Source organism: Falco naumanni, chromosome 7, assembly GCF_017639655.2.
Source record: "Falco naumanni isolate bFalNau1 chromosome 7, bFalNau1.pat, whole genome shotgun sequence".
Taxonomy (NCBI): Eukaryota; Metazoa; Chordata; class Aves; order Falconiformes; family Falconidae; genus Falco; species Falco naumanni.
In genome coordinates, this window is record NC_054060.1 from 44,817,616 (window position 1) to 44,835,649 (window position 18,034).

The 18,034-nt window shown below is 41.0% G+C and overlaps 1 protein-coding gene across 1 annotated transcript; it reads right to left on the reverse strand.

Moving 5' to 3' along the window:
- Positions 1–5,901: 5,901 nt before the first annotated feature.
- ASTL (astacin like metalloendopeptidase) lies at positions 5,902–17,174 on the reverse strand. The gene is made up of 13 exons (XM_040601531.1): positions 17,078–17,174; positions 16,822–16,846; positions 14,620–14,636; positions 13,877–13,901; positions 12,860–12,931; positions 11,550–11,684; positions 10,787–10,904; positions 9,829–10,007; positions 9,618–9,702; positions 8,877–9,004; positions 7,758–7,873; positions 7,120–7,345; positions 5,902–6,137 (listed from the first exon to the last, which is right to left on the reverse strand). Exons 1-13 carry the CDS (start codon positions 17,144–17,146, stop codon positions 6,103–6,105), a joined length of 1,230 nt encoding a protein of 409 aa, XP_040457465.1. The 5' UTR covers positions 17,147–17,174; the 3' UTR covers positions 5,902–6,102.
- Between the last annotated feature and the right edge of the window lie 860 nt (positions 17,175–18,034).

Here is an 18,034-nt window from a genome sequence, read left to right on the forward strand (position 1 = left end):
CAATGAGGAATTCAGTCACATAGAAGGCCACATCTTCAGTGGAAAACCTTCCCTGATATTCTGTATTTCCCATCTACAGCCACCAAGAACAAAATGTGTTTTCAGACACTAGCAATGTGTAGATTTGACTGAAGCTTATTTAAAAACTGAAAAATTATTATTGTACACAATACAGCTTCTGTCCATGTTCAATATTTACAGAATCTGTTTTGAACTCACGTGGCTGCTTCTGTCTTGGTTATCTCAAAGTACTTTATGAACAAATACTTAAGCCTCACAACACCTTGTAGTGAAGGAAATATAGAATTTACAAGTAGAGGAAAAAAAGACACAGTAATGCTAGAGCTAAATGACTAAATATCACAACTTGAACTTACATTTTTTTTAGTCCGTGTTAAGTATGTATGTCATTAAGTATGTATACATACATTAAGTATGTATGTATTACTGTCACTAACTCTAAAGGAACCAGAAGACACTCTAAAGCTTTATAAAAGTATTTATATTCAATTTTATAAATATATAGATAAATGCCTAATTTTACATAATACATTCCTAGGTTAAAGACAGGTTGACTGTCATCTTCAGAAAGTATAGGGAAAAAATCTTACATCTTGGGTTACCTTTCATCAAAGTATCCCAAAGGGCTTCACTGGATAAACAGATTTCACTGGAATGAAGATATCTGCAGTGTTCTGTGACAAATCCTTCCCAGTCCATAGAAACTTTTTGAAACAGTCTAGCAGATGAAATGAAAGGAGAAGGCTATACTCAACTGAAACTGCTGAAACTGCAGGCGAAATCTAGGTCAGCAAAATGCATTTACTGGAGCTGAGTAAGCAATGTGGGGAAAAAAACCCACTAATATACATTAGAATAAAAAAAACAAGCCTTACTTTAACTTGCAAAAATAAATATAAATGTGAAAGCTTATGTTCAAATGTGATCATTCACACTTTATATTCTAAATGGGAAATGTGTGGGTAAGCTGCACAAGTCATAACTACAATGCAGAAACTATACTGCTTAGGCACTGAATTAATGCTATGATGCAAATCATGAATATCCACAACAAATTGTTCATAAAATACTCATACAAGAAAAACATTTTTCAAATAAATTTACAAAATAAGGCCATAAAGTTATTTGAGAATTTTCTGAGCATTTTGTGAACAGAAGAAAGGAAATAAGGTACTGAATAATTATTCATCAGAAATAGTTTCTTGTGATTACTGACTAGATTAGCAAAAGTAACAAAAATTTTCATGGAGCTGAGTATCAACATTTCATTATAAAATTGATTTAAATGGAAACATGCAGATTTTAAAATTGCTATAACTTGTATGTCTATCTCATTTTACACAGCTGACTAGGGCCCATTACTAACACACTGGGGACAGCCCTGTCCCGAATACTATTCTGGGTAGAGAAGAATTGTATACCCTGCAAGGAAGGGGCTGACATTTCTGTTTTGAAAACCACTTGAGCACTATTATCACTGTTGAAACTGATTTTCTCACAGGATAGTTGGGGTAAGATTCTTTATCTTGTGAAATCTAGGTGTAGGCCATCCTAGCAGAAACTTGCTGGTAGAAACACAATCAGATACAGACTTCAGACCTAAGCAAACTGAGAGCATGTTAAGTTTTGCAAAGTTATTTGTTGGTAGCTATATTTTAATATGCAGAGTATAACAGAAAAGATTTTGGGGTAATACCTGTGAGTTTAAACAGACTGTTATACCTCTTTCATTTATATTATATTCTACAAACATTTTCCTTCGAACCGAACAGTGCTATGTATCCAGTTCCCAAGGATATCCAGTGTATCATGCACATATGCAACACACACATATGCTAGAAAAAAACATTACTAGCAGTTACAGTCTCAGGAACACTTTTAACTGGAGTGTTGACCATCAGCTGAGATTTGTATATTGCTTACGTACAAAAAAATGTCCAGATTTGTGTTAAGAATTGCACACATTTATAATAATAATAATAATAATAATAATAATAATAATAATAATAATAATAATAATAATAATAATAATAATAATAATGATAATAATGGCTTCTTCTGGAATCAAGTCAAAGAGGAGCCTGAATCTTATTATATCAAACTGTTCCTGTCATGCCTTGCACCCAGACCAGCTGCATCTTGGCTGGCCCCACCTGTGTCTGTGTGCTCCCTTGGGGCATCAGGGGTTTGGACTAGACCATCTCCACATGTGCCTTCCAACCCTGACCATTCTGTGATTAGCTCCCATCTGAACGGGTAGATTTGTCTGTGCTTCATGTGTAGGGCAGCCTGCACCTTTCTGCATGCATCTCCCCACTCTGTGGAGACCCCATGGTGAGCTCAGTGGGAGGGAGAGTTGGGGGGCAGACAAGGATGAGCAGTGGGGTGGGCAAAGAATTCCAGGATGGAAAGGAGTAGAGGGTGTAGGTAAGGGATTCAACACTCCCTGGGTCGTCACTGGCAGCAGGGTTGGTGTGGCAGGATGGTGCACAGCCCAGGCAGTTTGCATGTGCCTCAAGACTTTGAACACAAAGACCCCAATGGGTGACCTGGGATTCAAGGTGACAGCAAAATTGTCCATGTCTGCATAGTGCCTAGTGACGAAGACTTCAGACCATGAGGGAGAAACACTTCTGAAATAAGCATGGAAATTACAGCCTTGTGCCTCCCCGTAGAAGTGCCTCTCACGTTCAAACAACCTGTTTGTCATTGCTGGAAGGATATGTCTGTTTTCCTGCTGGGACAACAGGGAAAGGGAATGGCACATTTAGTAGCTGCAAACTCACTGGCCGGTGAGTGCAGGATCTTCCACTAACAAGTCGTCTGTGCTGTTGCCTGAATGGAGTATAGACCCCGTGGTCATGCCATAAACAATACATTCCTCCATGATCCTCCTGGGTGCAGTGTCATGGGAGTAGTGTCATGGGAATGATGTCCCTTGTTATCAATACAGGCTGTTCTTGTAACCCTTGTTCGGCTGCTTCTTCCAGTGCTTTCTCGCACGTGCGCATTTCCATCCCTACAGCATTCCTGCCAATCTTTGTATTTCTGTTAAGAATCTCTCCACAAGTACTGGCCTGGCTGGATTGCTATGGATGTAGTTTGGGGGAAGAGCCAGTGTCCTAAGAGAGATGTCCTGCCACATCCCTGGCAAGCTTTGGATACGTGAAGTTTTCCATATGCCCAAAGTGGATTTGATCCAGAAGCAGAAGTCCCAGCTTTGCCCCTCTGGGGCAGCACCCCAGAAACAGAAACATGCAGGAGACCCCCACGATATGCCTGGTGCACTGTCCTGCTGAAATAGCTTCCAGACTAGGACTGCTTGAGGGTGATGCCCACTACTGTCCCAGCGGAGACGGTGCACATGCCTGGATATGGGTCTGGGACCATCCCAGCTGTGATTTATGACCCTGCTCTCCCTGCTGAAATACTCCCTTGCCCAGAAAGCATTTTCTCTGGCAAGGTGGTGTCTCTGAAGATGATGTTGTTGCATTATCTGTTGTTTCTTCTGGAGATAATCAAGTATGAGGATGCAGACATGTCTATGTGCGTGTGTTTGTGTGTGTCTGGCAATAAGTGCTTGGAACCAGCACTGGACCCACTCAGCAGTAGCCTCGTGAAGCTGTTCCTAGACTGGGACACCCATCAGTAGTCCTGCTGCCCTGTCTGTAGCTTAGTATATGTCCCTAGAGCTGGAGAGAAGCTCCCACCAACATGAGAGAAAGGTTACACTTGTGCTATAGGGCCACAGGTGGAAATATGAGGCTGCTGAACAGGGTGGCTTCTACTCTCAGGTTGAAATTGGGGTGGGGGATATTTATGGTCACAGCAAGGGGATGTGAAACTCCTTAGGCTAGAATGCGTTTCCAAAAAGACAGACAGGCTGGCTGTTACCGCTGTCCCTGTACACCCCAGCCGATGCCTGGGAACCCAGGCTTGGTGGGATGGATGACTGTCCCGGGCTGCTCACAATATCCTGAGTTGCTGGTATATTCAGAGAGTTGCCCTGAGGCTAGTGAGTGGTCACATGCTCTGGCTGAACCTGGGCTCAGTCTTTGTGACCAGCTTTACCCCTGCCCTGTGCAACAAGGATCAGACCAGCCCCAGGTGGGCCTGGAGTCTGCTGGTCACCTCTTGGCAGGGAAATGGCTTCCCTTGCACTGGAATTAGAGGGGGAAACTGCAGGGTCTTAACATCCATTGGGTTTGGAGTTATTTTTAACACAGATTAATTTTTCTTAACAATAAAACCTCTTAATTATTTTAGCAATACATAGATGATCACAACTTTATTAAATACTCAGTCATTGCCACAAAGCTCTTCTCCTGAAATCACTATCCCTCCTTCAAGCATAAATACCTAAAACTCCTGAAAATGCCTTTTCATCACCCTGTAGAACACCTTAATCCCACCTGAAATTCCTCTTCAAAAAAAAAAAACCAAAGGGCTAGGATGTTAGTCCTCACTGACCAACCAGTAAATTCTGGCTTTGCAGTATTATTTCCTCCATTTCGTTTTGTAGGGACTCAGGAATCACAACTGTCCAATATTTTTCTCTAGAACTGCATTTTAACAATATTTCAGAAGGACTACTCCTTTTATGATGTGTTGATAGCAATGCTATCAACAATTGACAGCAACTGCTGAAAGTAACTAGAAAACGTATCAGAAATCAAACCCATCTTGCTGTGCCTGAAGAACTGAAGAAGTGGCTCTTCTAAAGCAAATTCAAAATTGCTGTGTTCAGAGGCATTTGCACAGCCACTGTGGTTAAAGAAGCAATCTTCAATGGAATTAAAGCTTCTGTACCATCAAAAAGTGACTGTTCTTCATCAAATAGTATAAATACAGACAGGGCTTTGAGCAAATTCTTAAGTTTTTTTGACACCTCCTTTAACAAAAGAAAAGAAATTAATAATTTGTCATTTGCTGTATAAAATTTGCTCTGAGATTCAAATTCATTTCCTACTGTTCTTTTCTAGAAATGTATTTCTGTGAGAAAAATTCCAAGGATCCTAGTGTTACAGAGTAAGAACAGGACAAGTATTTGCTTATTTTAGACCTAAACATACAGATATTAAATACCTCAGTTAGTCATATGTTTAACTATCTGTCTATGCTACATGAGTAAAATAGCAGCCTATTTTGTTTTCAGATCTGTTACAGGTGTGTCTTGGTCAGGAGGATGTAATTTTAAAAGTGTGTTGGCAGCAAAAGGCTATGAAATGAACTCTCCAGGAGTTCCACAACACTTACAGCTCTGTCCTCCTTACAAGATCAGAGGAGGGTTTAGCGTCTTGCCTGATGAAAATTTTTCTTCCCTGAAGAACTGAAGATGTCCATGAACTCTAGCACCATTATCCAGTCCACTTCTTGTCCTGTAATAGGCCTAACCGTATCTGCGCACTAAGAATGGCTTGTGGATAAAAAAGCACTCTGTCCTCTGCTTAACAGAATCTACAAGTAAAACTGCAATAGAAAGTGCCAGTGCTTTGCTGGCAATGATTTTTTCTTGTGCGTCTTCCTTGTGATTTAAGCATATAAAAGGATTGTGAAGGGAGACATTATTTTTGGAAGCTCGATTGTTAGTCTGGGGAAAGAGTGTATCTAAGACATTTTCATGCTCAAAACAGTGAAGATCATAAAATGAACCTGTAAAGTTTGGACCTGGTCTCTTCAGGCAACTAACTAAACCTATGATGATATCAGTGGTGTACTTAAAAGATAGCTGTGGCTGAATGAAGGGGGCTAAGAAGTAAGACCACTTCAATAGTGTGTATGGCTGGAAGGGACTACTAGAAAACAGAAATGGAAACTTCTTTCTTTTTTTTTTTTTTTATGAAGCTTTTTATTCAATTGTTAAATAGAAAGAGGTAATAACTTAACTGTGCAGACAAAAGGAGAAGCATGCCAGATGTATAGAATTCATACATCTACATGGCTTGGGGAATAAACTTTCTCAGGAAGATGAAAACTTCGATTCTTAATAGAATTAAATTTCATACTGATCCAAGCCAGAACAGCAGCAAAGTAGGAAACACGTAATTTCGATATTCACAGAATAGGTTCTTCTTCATTAAGTCAGTTGTAGACGTTAGGTTTTCTTTGGGTCTTCACTGTAAGTGAAATGAAAGAATATTTAGCTTTCAGAGCTCTGATCAAACTGTAGTATTTATAAAGTATGTAAATGATAAATCACATTTTATCTGACAACTAGGATTGTTTTATGGCTGTTGACACATCAAAGTGGCATGGGCAGTTTTCTTATTCTTCTTCCCTTCCATAGCTACAATGGACAGAAATAGATACTACATAGACCCAATGCAAAATTGCTGGTTTGGTTTGAGTATACACTTAAGTTACTGCATTTCAGTGGATTTATGCAAACTCTGTGTGCTTGTTCTTATCCCATGGCAAATACAAGGTCATATGATATGGCTGAGCTTTCTCACACACTATTGCACTTCTGTACAGTTGCTGTAGGCTCCAGATATGCACACATGCATGTCTTTATTCCAGCTGATACATGCTAACTTGGAAGCCTGTTGTTAACTTTACTGTATAGCTGTGGCCTTGGGTCTTCATTAAATAGGACTGAAGAAAATGTGGTTTCGGTGAATACATTCCAGAGATCCTGACCATGGAAATACTGCCTCTCTTCTTGCCAGGGTCGGGTGAGCTAGTTCACTATAGATATGTCTTACTCTCTGAACTGTGTGATTGAAAACTGCTTCTTTTTCAGAGGAGCAATATATTTAAATACTGCATTATGATTTATTCTCTTTCTACTGTACTAGTAACACTAGCAGTAACATTAAATTGATGTTACCCTTAATGGCACATGCTTTGGAGTGGCACATATCTGAGAGGCAAGGTGAACAGTGAATCACCTGACTAACACCATTTGTTCTGACCATGGCCCCATCTGCCTGAATGAATGAATGGTGTTGGTGTAGGACTGTTCCATTATATCAAAAGCAAGGTAGGTAGTGATGGCTCTTGTAGAGAGTAGTTCCTCAATGTTTTTCCTCTGTGAGAAGGAAGGTTGATTTGACACAGATTGTTTTTCTTTGCCATTCTCTTTGTTCTCAGACCTACCAGAAGTAAAGGTGGCTCGGAAACCAGAAGCTGTACCAGCACCATCTGTGACAAATTCTACAAGCATAAGATTACTAGAAGCAACTACATCATTGGGTATCTTTGATCCACAGGTCTTGTCCATTAGAACTGCAGAAGACTTGCTGGATCCATCATAAACTTTAACATAATCACCCTGACAGCCTCTGGTTGTCTGCAGCTCAAAGGCTTGAAAGTGCAGAGAAATCTGGAAGGGAAGAGAAAACCAGCCTTTAATATATGTATGTGAATTCTTTCACGGAGTGTCCTTTAAAACAGACAGAATCTAAGCTGTAGCCAAGCCCAAACTGGAACTGCTTAGCCAGCCTTGCCTCTCATCCTCTGAAGTTGCAGAGTTTGGATCTAATGACTGAATGCTTCCGTGCTCAGATTGTTTTGCCTTGATTTTGTAAACCTGAAGCCCAAAGTATGGAAGTTTTTCAAAATCGCAGGTCTGCAGTTGGTTTTGCCCATACCTGGCTTAAGGTGTGAAGAAATAGAGACTAGGCTGAAACGTCTCTCATTATCAGGCAAGTAGAATGCAGACAAAGCACAAAATGCTTAGCATAGAAAGATGTAAGTTCAGCCATATTCCAAGACCACTATTGACCTGTGATTACCTTTCTGGATCGGGTTCGGATGAGCCAGACACAGTTGGTATTGTTTGAGTAATTTCTTGGGTGGTTGGCAGAGCTCAGTGACCCAGATGCTTCATCAAGAATAGTGCTGCAGCGACCTGAGAAAGAAACAATGTTTGCAGGCTTGCAGAAGCTTCCACTCATTTACAATTACAATTACAATCTCTTCAGAATGGACTGTTCTCAATTTTCTGATCTGTCAGCATTCATTTCAGAGTACTGGTATGATTAAAATGAAGAATATTGTTGTCCTAATTTTCATGTAATGCATAAGTATCTGCATCAAAATGTAAAGCGGTGCTTGGAAAAAATGTTAGCTTTTATTGATTAGCTCCAGTTTAGCAAGGGATTTCTTTCTGCACCTCTACAAAGACTGACAGGTTTCAGCTCACTGCAATTGGTGACGTTGTTTTCTACTGAGATGGGGAAGTCAAGTGATGTCAGAAGAGTCAAGCGCACATATGATGCCTCTGCATCAAATCTAAGCTTAGGAGGAGGATTTGGGCTTTCCTCTGTGCAAGGGGTAATACTTTATTAGTCATGTTTTTTTCCCTTTGACTGATTTCTCTGATTTTATGGAAGAATTTATTCTAGCAGACATTAAAATTAAAGAGTTAAAATACATACATATTTAGAATGACAGCTTAAATATGAAAACTGGACAAGGCATCATGACATGGTTCCTGTTCAGAGGAGCCTATAACTGTTTTGGTTTGGCTCAGGTCTTAAATACAAACTGCAAGGAGGAACAGAGATGCCTGGCTCTTTGTGGGGTTTATAGTTGTCTCCTGAGCTGTAAGAAACCAAATTATTTCAGTGAAGTATATAACATGGTATGCAGTTAGGCCAGTTGCACAGCAGCCACTTACGCCAATAGTGAATGTGTTAGATTTAATTTGGAAGCACAAAACATTTTCTCACTGATCACAATGTGCCTCCAAGTTCACCTTTGCATTCCCTCCCAGGTTAACCCTAATGGGTACCATGAATTTAGGAGAAGAGTCTCACAGTCTTTGATGAGAAACTGCTGTCTGCAGTGTGCCCAAGCATCTCTGTGAAGGATCTGGGTGGAAGATGAAAGGATGGCTTTGAGATACTTACTGCAATTGTAAAGTTTGTTGATTTTGGCCACGTCCAAGTTACTCAGTCCCTGCCTCTGTCCAATAGGTACTGATCCATCAGGAATTGGTACAATAGTTGCTTTCCCAGTGGTATTAGTGAATGTGTAGCTGCAAAAAACATGGAAAAATATGTTCTTTAAGTACAATTACTTCTTTCAGGAATTAATGGCATGCTTTGGAGAGAAAACAAGAATTGTACACGTGTCATTGTGATTAACAGTGCTGTTCAAATAGGTTTAATTAAGATGTCCAGCAGTAAGCTGAGTCAATCTCAAGATGCCCTCCTTTGTTCCCAAGCTCAGCTGTACATGGTTCCTTGTATAACAGAGCTGTAGAATTGTTTGGATTGAAAAAGACCTTTAAGATCATGCAGACCAACTGTTAACCTAGCATTGCCAAGTCCACCACTAAACAGTGTCCCTAAGTGCCACATCTATGCATTTTTTAAACACTTCCAGGGATGGTGATTCCACCACCTCCCTGGGCAGCCTGTTCCAATGCTTGACCACCCTTTCAGTGAAGACATTTTTCCTAATATCCAATCTAAACCTCCCCTGGTGCAACGTGAGGCCATTTTCTCTTAGGGAATGGCTTGTCTGAACTCACCGTTTTTCTCAGAAGGGGGAATGGGGAAACTCGTAGTCAAGAGAGAATTATTATAGAAACTAAATCTAATTTAAGATTTGCATTCCAACAAAAGCGATGCCATGCTGCTACTTACGGGCCATAGTGCATTACTGAGGAATAGTCATATGGAAGACCCAGGTTATTGGAGTTTTCAAATTTCTTGAAGTCTGGTCTGTCAGCTGTAATATATGATATTGTACTTAGAGTATGCTTTCTATCTATTCCCTTCAGGGAAGAAGGAAGACTTGGGAACAGTTGGATGTATCTACACCACTTTCTACATTGAGGAGTTCAAAGGTACTTACCTGGACTGATGTACTCCCACATGATCTTTACATATTTATCCCTGTCACTTCGAGAATGTTCATGCAAAAAGCCCAGAGCATGGTCCAGTTCATGTTGAATTATTCCTTTCCACATGCAGCCTCCTTTCATCACAGAGACAGTCTGTCCACCTCCTACTTTCCCATAGTTGGACCAGCAGCTGAGAGAGGCATTGAACACCAACAGAAGACTTATGGGATTTTTATCATCAGGCAGGCAAAGGGACAATACAGAGAACCTTGCTTCACACACATCTTGTGAGAGTGGAAGGATTCCTTCCTGTCCACTGTGATAGTCAGAGCCTACAGAAGAGCAAAACTGGCCACAGCATAGGAAACAACAAACATGATCATCATCACTAAAGCTTCCTGGAAGACCTTCATTAGCAGGGAGGCTCCTTCATCCTGATTTTCTGTACTCAGTGACTTTAACTCCCTAGAAATAACAATTTTTTTTCCAAAATACTGAACAATGTGTCAGAGATGGACTAAGATCGACAACAATTTCAAGCTAATGGATATTAAACAATTCCCCTGTAGGCTCTGATTCTGAAACTGACAGCCAACTGTGATTCAGAGAACTGTTTATTTCATTAGATTAAATTAGTTTTGCTTGTGCAAAAAAGACCTACAGTAATCTGTTATATGTTGTGCTCAAGTGTGCATTATATCACACAGAAATCATGAGCTTAGAAATTCTTTCCACCTTAATGGTGTTGTCCCATGATCTCCATCACTTCTTTGGTGAGTGCCTGGTGTAACTGCTCAGCCCTTGTACTAGCAAGGTATCCAAGGAAGATGCCTTGGTGGCACTGTGATAAAACATAAAGTTTCTTCTCTAAATCTATTCCTTTTTCCTCTGTAAGGTCACACAGAATGAGTGTCATGATGAATTGAAAAACAATGTAGAAATAACTCGTTAATTTATCAATCAACTCACCCATCTGCAGATTTAATGCTGAGGTAGTCACGTTCTGTCTTGCGCTTCACAAAACTAATACAAGTCAGTGTTTCAAATTCTGCCATGGCATCATGAATCCCCTTTATGTGGCTCTCCTCTGGAGAAGAAAGGGTTAATTTAGGGGGTCACACAAGGGCAATGACAGGTGCCATTAAAAACTCACAAGTCCTCAGAAACAGCGTAAATGAGGGACAGCCTAGGCTCTTTCTTGCTTTTTGCTCAGTAATGTATTTCATTTAAGATAATAATAGTCTGGAACCAGATTCTCTATATCCAGATATTTGTCCAAATGGATTCAAGGGGGAGCCTTTTTTTCTCAACTACTTGTTTTAAATTATAGTGGTGATTGTTGATGTGTCTTCTGGTTGGACACTGGGAGACAGCTATGGGAAACTATTTTGCTAATGAAAAGCAGGTGAGGGAAACCACAGTGCAACGTGTGGCATGAACCTTATAGAGGCAGGTATTCGGGCAAGTACCATTACAGGAGATGATCATTCTTGCCTCCAAGAGACCAAACCCAAAACATTATGGATACAAACTTCTCAAGGAAATTTGATCTCTTTTCCTTTTTCCTGTTCAGCTTTTTGTAATTTACAATTCATCTGTGCTAAGCAAATCCTTAAAAATTATTTAATCGACTGTTTGTGTGGCCACTAGAAGGAGGTTTCTACCTGAAGCTTACTGGATTAAAAAAAAGATAACAATTAAAAAATAAAGAATTATCAAATTTTACACCCACCATAAGTAGGATCCAAGACATAGGGAACACGAACAATCCCATCTCTGGACTGGGGCCAATTGCAATGGCGACAGCTGATGGCACTGCGACTCCTTCGTGGAACTATGTCACCTTCTTGCAAGTACTGAGAGCTGCCTGTGGTGAGAGAAAAGGGATGGAAATGTCTGAGCCATAGATTGCTGTATGCTTGCTAAGCACACTTGGAAAAGCGTTACTATCAACTTATCATCCTTTTCTGGTTTTCCCTAAGCATCTGCTCCTGGCTAACATGAGAAATGGACCACTGGGCTATAATTCAGGGGTCCTCAAACTTTTTAACCAGGGGGCCGGCGCTGGATGAAGTGGCAGGCAGCCATCTGCGGCTGCTTGGTTCCCCCCCCAGCCCCCGGCACGGGGCGGGGGAGGGGGGTTGGGGGGAGGAGCGGGGGGGTGGTCTGTAAATACCGGGGGCCGGATTGAGGACCCCTGGGCTAGATGGACATTATCTACTTGCCTACCTTTTCTGCTGTATTCTTAGCTAAGAGAAGAGGTGGCAAGCTCCAGCTCTGTTGGGTGGGGTTGAGGCAAGAGGGAATGACCAAAAGAGTTGGAATAGTGAGAGGGATCCTGCACTTTGGTACTATTTCATTATCCATCATGTGACACTGAATGAATGGCATCAAATATCCACCCAGAAAAGGTGCTAGGCAAAGGCAGGAGGTGCCAATAAGGAAACTCAAGAAGGCAAGCAAACCAAAAAGAAGAGTATTGTCTAGAGAAAACTACTGCAATGTTTGGAGCCCAGTAGTAAAACTTCTTGAATGACTGCTAAAAGGGAAGATGTGAGGAAGACAAGCTGATAGAATGGGGGATGTTTGGAAAAATCAAGGAAGAGAAAATCTGGAGCAGGGAGTGTGGAACTGACCATAACTTATCTAGGAGTCTGTACTACAAAGCCATGTGATAACTGAACACAACTGATGCTCGCATTCAAGAAAAAGGCCATTAAACAATAAATCATTCAAATACCCAAGTTCTCTTTTTATGTCCAAAAAATGACAAAGATGCCAAGAGTTAAAGCTGTCTGAATAGTTCAGTTGCCTGCACACCTGGTATTACCTTCAGTATTGACACTACAGATTTCAGGTGCCATGGGGATTCAGCAGGCCACACAGCAGTCCCAGTGGCCTGTCTCTGGGTGTCCCTAACATGATGGTGTGTAAAATGAGGGAAATATTTGCACAGATTGTGGTAAGACATCGTACCTCCCACATCACCCCTATAAAGCAACAAAGGGAAACCCATGATAAGCAGGGCTTTGGTGGCATTACCTTTGTTAACTTTCAGAATTCTGTTAAAAATAACTTCGTCCTCAGAGGCAGTCTCTGTAGGCAATGGAGATTCTGCACAGAAATACAAGAGTATCATTTTCTCATTCCCAGGGAAACTACAAATCCTGATTTTTAACCTGATGTGTTTCCAGGGGCTCACTTAGATTGATCAGTCCCTGACTACAATGATGCATGGAAAACCTGCGGAGCCTATTTAGGGACTGGTATGGTGTTCAGTCATGTAGATATTTGCTCAGTGACACAATCTTGTGAACCTCCCTGCTGTGGTTATTTTGTCATTAATCCAGTACCAAGAACCATTCCCTTTCAATCTTCCCCTCTCTCCCTTTTTTAAATTTGTTTTTCCCAAGCCATTGCATTTTAAGGCCTGGACCTTTGGCTCGTATAAGTCTGTATTGTCCTGCTCAAGCAGCCAGCTGGCTGCGTGGCTCCCTCCATGCGCTCAGACAGCAGTTTTCCTTCGGCATGCACAGTTCACACTCAAACCCCCAACAGCAGACACCAGGAGCAAAAAAGGGTGGAGGGCAGTCCTACTGCTTGCTGCTGGCCATGAAAAATCCTTGAAACCAATGAAACCAGAACTGCATTCCTATTCCATGGGTTGGACTGATGTCCCCATCTAAGCCCGGCATCAGGGACTCCTAGGCCTTACAAGTGGCACCAGCCAGCTCTGAGCATTGTGCAGTAAGTCCTGACATCAATAAAAAGCATGAGCACGTGGCCTTGGTGTTTCTGTAACCTTTGGAAGAGGCTTAAATCAGGTCATTATCTAAGAAGAGCTAATTTTAGCAAAAGTAACAGCTGAGGTTTTTAGCAAGACCAAGCAATAGGCCAAAACTCAGACTCTGCTTTGAAATGAAATATTACGGTAAGTGCATTTAATATTTCTTCCTTAAGATTAATTTGTGTTAAGAATGTGTTATTTTCTGGAGTAACTGGGTAGCCAATAATCAGTACTTCTATCAAATACTTACATTTAGATGGAATAATACATACCGAATATATCCTCTTGTGTAGTAACCTGCGAGAATGATGCACTAGTATTATCTCACACTTTATACTGTAACATGAATATCAAATAATATAGCATCCAAAGGATCAAAATGCTACCATTGAAAGTATCCTTTACCAGTGCAGTCTTGAGCTTTTATATACTGTGCCATGTGTGAAGAAGTACCATGGTGTGGTAGATATTCTTTTCTGATAACTTGGCAGATATGGAAATCATCAAGGGAATTAGTGCAGAAGAGTTGGGAAATGCAATTTGAAGTGTAGAGTAAGTTTCAGACCTTCCAGCTTTATTTATGTGCCTGCTAGTAAGAGTGCAAGGCTGTTGAAATTGCTGATTAAGTCCTCCCATTATCACCTCCCAACACAGCAGTGAAAGGCTGTGCTAAGTAGTGCTTCTAGGGAACTGTGGGGCTGGTACCCAGCTGTGGGGGTCATGTCTGTAGCAAAACAGATTGCCACACTTATCTTGCCTTTTATATATAAACAGCAAGTTTATGTTTTCTCTATGACCCCGGAGAAGGCAAAAGCTTCCTGGGATGTGGGCTATATCTGGACATTATGGAGCAATAAATGGAATAGGGATGGAAACTGCTCACTCTGTTACACTGTTGATCTGAGAAGACTTTCCAGCACAGATGGACATACAGGTGGAGTACATGAGTCTTGACTGCAATTTCCACAATGCTGAACCCCAAAGTGATCAAAAGAGCAGATAAAGCCATCCTTACCTCAGTAGGTTCTGTTGCTGCAAAAAGCAAGGAAGAAAAAGACAAGCAAAAGGGGTGAATTAGATTTTAAACTCAACTTCACAGTGTTCAATAGCACGGGCATCCTCAACCACAGAAAATCCTTTGGCAGGTCCCTTTGCTTGGCGGGGAACAGAGTGCACTAACCAATGCATAGGCACAGAAACTAAATTGATGTTTTGACAAACAGCTATGAAAAATCCTACTAGATCACACCGAGGGACAGAATCCTGGTCATTTACCATCTAAGAATAAGCAAAGGATTTATCAGCTTCAGTGTGGAAAATGACAAAGGAAACTAGCGACAAAAATATGCTGTGTCCCTAGATTTCACTGCAACAGGTGCAGGCTAACCAGCTCAACAATCCTCTGGTTTCACAGTATCAAAGAGTAAAATTATAGCATGGGATGAAGGCTATAATTTAGCATGGTGCAAATAATCTCAGCTTCAGTATGTACCTGACAGCAGCTTGGAACTATTCTGAGTCCTAAGGTGTCTTTCTAGTGTGATGTCTTTTGGTTTCTGCCGAATGTCAGTTTCTAGATACAAACACGGAAATGAAAATATTATCTGATATATAAAATTCTACGCAGACATTTCATTATAATATCATAGAAGTTTAGAAATTGCAAGGACCTCCAGAGGTCACCCAGTTTGTATGCTTTCCCTAAGGCAGAAACAGTTTTATCTGTGTTTTTCCTGACCACAGTTTGTTTGACCTGTTCTTAAGTATGATGGATATGCCACAAGCCTGTCTGGCAATCTCTTCCAGTTTGCCAATAATTGCACTCTTCTTTGTCAAAATATAAAGCCACTTTTTTTTTTTTTTCCTATCCAACGCTGACACAGGGAATACTTATGGAAATAGTTCTTGTTTCTAAACCTAACATTGTTCCTTATTTTTTTGACCATGTTTCTTCAACAGAAGATGTGCCAAGCTCTGTCACACCTTGCAGCACCTTTTCCTTTCCACAACGTTTATTGCCTAAATGTACTGAGGGGACTTCCTGCTATTCAGAAGCTATCTAGAACCTGCAACAGAATTGCTTTTATTGAACCAAAAGGGCTTCAGTCTGTCTTTCCAAAATGTTACTTCAGTTACATGGCAATTGGAGTCCACTGTAATGATGGCAGTTTATTACAGAAAAGTTCAGTCAGTTCCCACCAGCTGCATCAGAGAGATCCATGGCATCTAAAAATGTTTTGCAGGGAAACACGTTTTTGAGATGGGTTGACTGGATTCAGAATTCATGTACCCAGAAAGCACTAGATTAATTGACTAGTTAAAGTCGGTGGAAATCAGGCTCTAGATTCCTAGGCACATAAAGTCTGCAAACCCTTTTTAAAACCCAAATCAGATATCACAGAAGGCATCTGCCACGTCCTTCAGAAAATGAACATCTGATGTGATACAGCTTTCAAAATGATACAATTCACATTTTCCCTGCACTGTAAATACTCAAAGATGTCTGCAAAGGCACAAAAAGCAGTAATGATGGTAAATTAAAGCTCACTGTATGTATTTATCCCAGTAATCCTGCAACTTTGATTCTCAGCTAACTAACTACTTTGAAATTGAGCAAGCACAGCTCCAAATATACTGAGTGGTAATTTTACAACATCCCTTTGCTTCCATGTCATAAATGACAGCTCAAAAGAAGAATTGGTTACTTTTCATTAGCCACTTACTTGCTGTGACTATGTTGAGCAAGTTTTTCCATGGCCTCTTCCTCTCACAACACATCACAGCTGTGTTGTAAGCTAAGCTTGTACTATTTGTTTTCTACCCCAGCACAAAGCAAATCTTTCTCTGACACCTGAAATCTCTTTTTCTTACTCCTGCGCTGAGGTAGGCACAGAGGTAAATCAGCAGCAGTCTTTTTGTAACACTCAACTTAATGGAAAGGTATCAAAATGTCTTATGAATATTTTATTTTCAAGCCTGTGAAAGCACATCTAAATTAACCTAACAAAACATACTCCAAAAGTATGTGTAAAGCACAACTGTGTGAAAACACATCTGTAGTCAGCCAATAACAAATTAGGAAACATAGTTTTATTTAAAAGGCCTGAGAGTCAGTGCTTTCACACACTCTGAAGCTAAGTCATTCACGCACCAAGGTGTGTGATACACAGTCAAGGATTAACAGTTCTCTTCAAAATACAGTATAAATTCTACTTACTTGTTGTGCTGTTTCCATAGCTGTCCTGCAAAACCAGTAAGTAAAAAACATTATTCTTCCACAGCTCATAAATGCACAACAATATCATCAAAATCAGGCCAAAGGGGGGAACTAAATTATTAGATTGGCTTTATATATTATTATATGACTAATATTTTTCCTGCAGGAAATTTATCAAAATGGGTTTCCACAGCTTCACTCCAGGAAGAACAGGTCAACCAGAAGATGGAGTACAGTTGCATAGATATGCTCTCACCTGAATAGGGAAGCCCAGGGCAGCGTGAAGCAGAAATGCAGTGAGGACTAGGAACATCTTCAGATCCATTCTCCAGCCCTGACAGACCACCAGTGCGTGTCCTTGCCTCTGCCCGCTCAGGAGCCCTGCCGCTAGATATACCAGCAGAGCCTGCTCTGCCAGGGCTGAAAAAAACTGCCCCAGCCAATGAGGACCCTAGCAGGAAGCAAACTTCTTTTGCAACCTCAACAGCCAGTTTAGCCTCTGGGCATCTCCCAGTGCTGTGCTATTGCTGTCACTGTGATCTATAGCATCCCTTGTCTTCATACTGTCATTCATGCTGTTCTCTAGAGCTGGATCAGCCTCATGCTTGTACTGCCATGCACTTCCCCTGTTTCCTGGAGGATCTTTCCTTAAGTGTTCACTTTGATACCACCTAGGAAGCCCTCCTGCCTGGGTGACTTCCCAGAGTAATGTATTGTTGGGATTTCAGAACATAAGTGATTTTTTTTTGTGTCACAGAAAGCACAGAAGACTATGGCAGTATTGTATTGCTTTGCAACACACAGGACATCACTACTCAAGTGAGGTCATGTCTGTGTCTTCCCTGGGAAGATATCCTTCGTCTTCTCAGCTTACAGTTCTACAAGTAGAATTTTTGTTTCCTCCTCTGTTTCCTGATGTTTCATGACATCAGGAACGTTTCCTGTGTTCCATAATTTCTGGCAATCTGACAGTTGTAGGTGCCCTCATGAGCTTTGTGAAAAGCAGAGGGGGAAAAAAGACAGCAGCAGCATAAGCAGCACTTACTCATTTTGAGAACGATTAACAGATCTGCTGCTTGTGGAGTGCACTCGTCCAGAAGTGGGTGTAGGAAGCAGTGAGCAGACCTAGCAAGAAATGCTTATAGGAGGTAAACCAGCAACCACTGAGCCTCTCATCACAGCAACCTCTTGCCACAACCACTTCTCACAGCAA

Coding starts and splice junctions, on each gene's coding strand:
- ASTL (XM_040601531.1), bottom strand. CDS start 17,146: ATGGATCTGAAGATGTTCCTAGTCCTCACTGCATTTCTGCTTCACGCT. Junction 16,847..17,077: donor CCCTGGGCTTCCCTATTCAG/GTGAGAGCATAT, acceptor CTGGTTTTGCAG/GACAGCTATGGAAACAGCAC. Junction 6,138..7,119: donor CCGAGCCACCTTTACTTCTG/GTAGGTCTGAGA, acceptor TTTCACTTACAG/TGAAGACCCAAAGAAAACCT.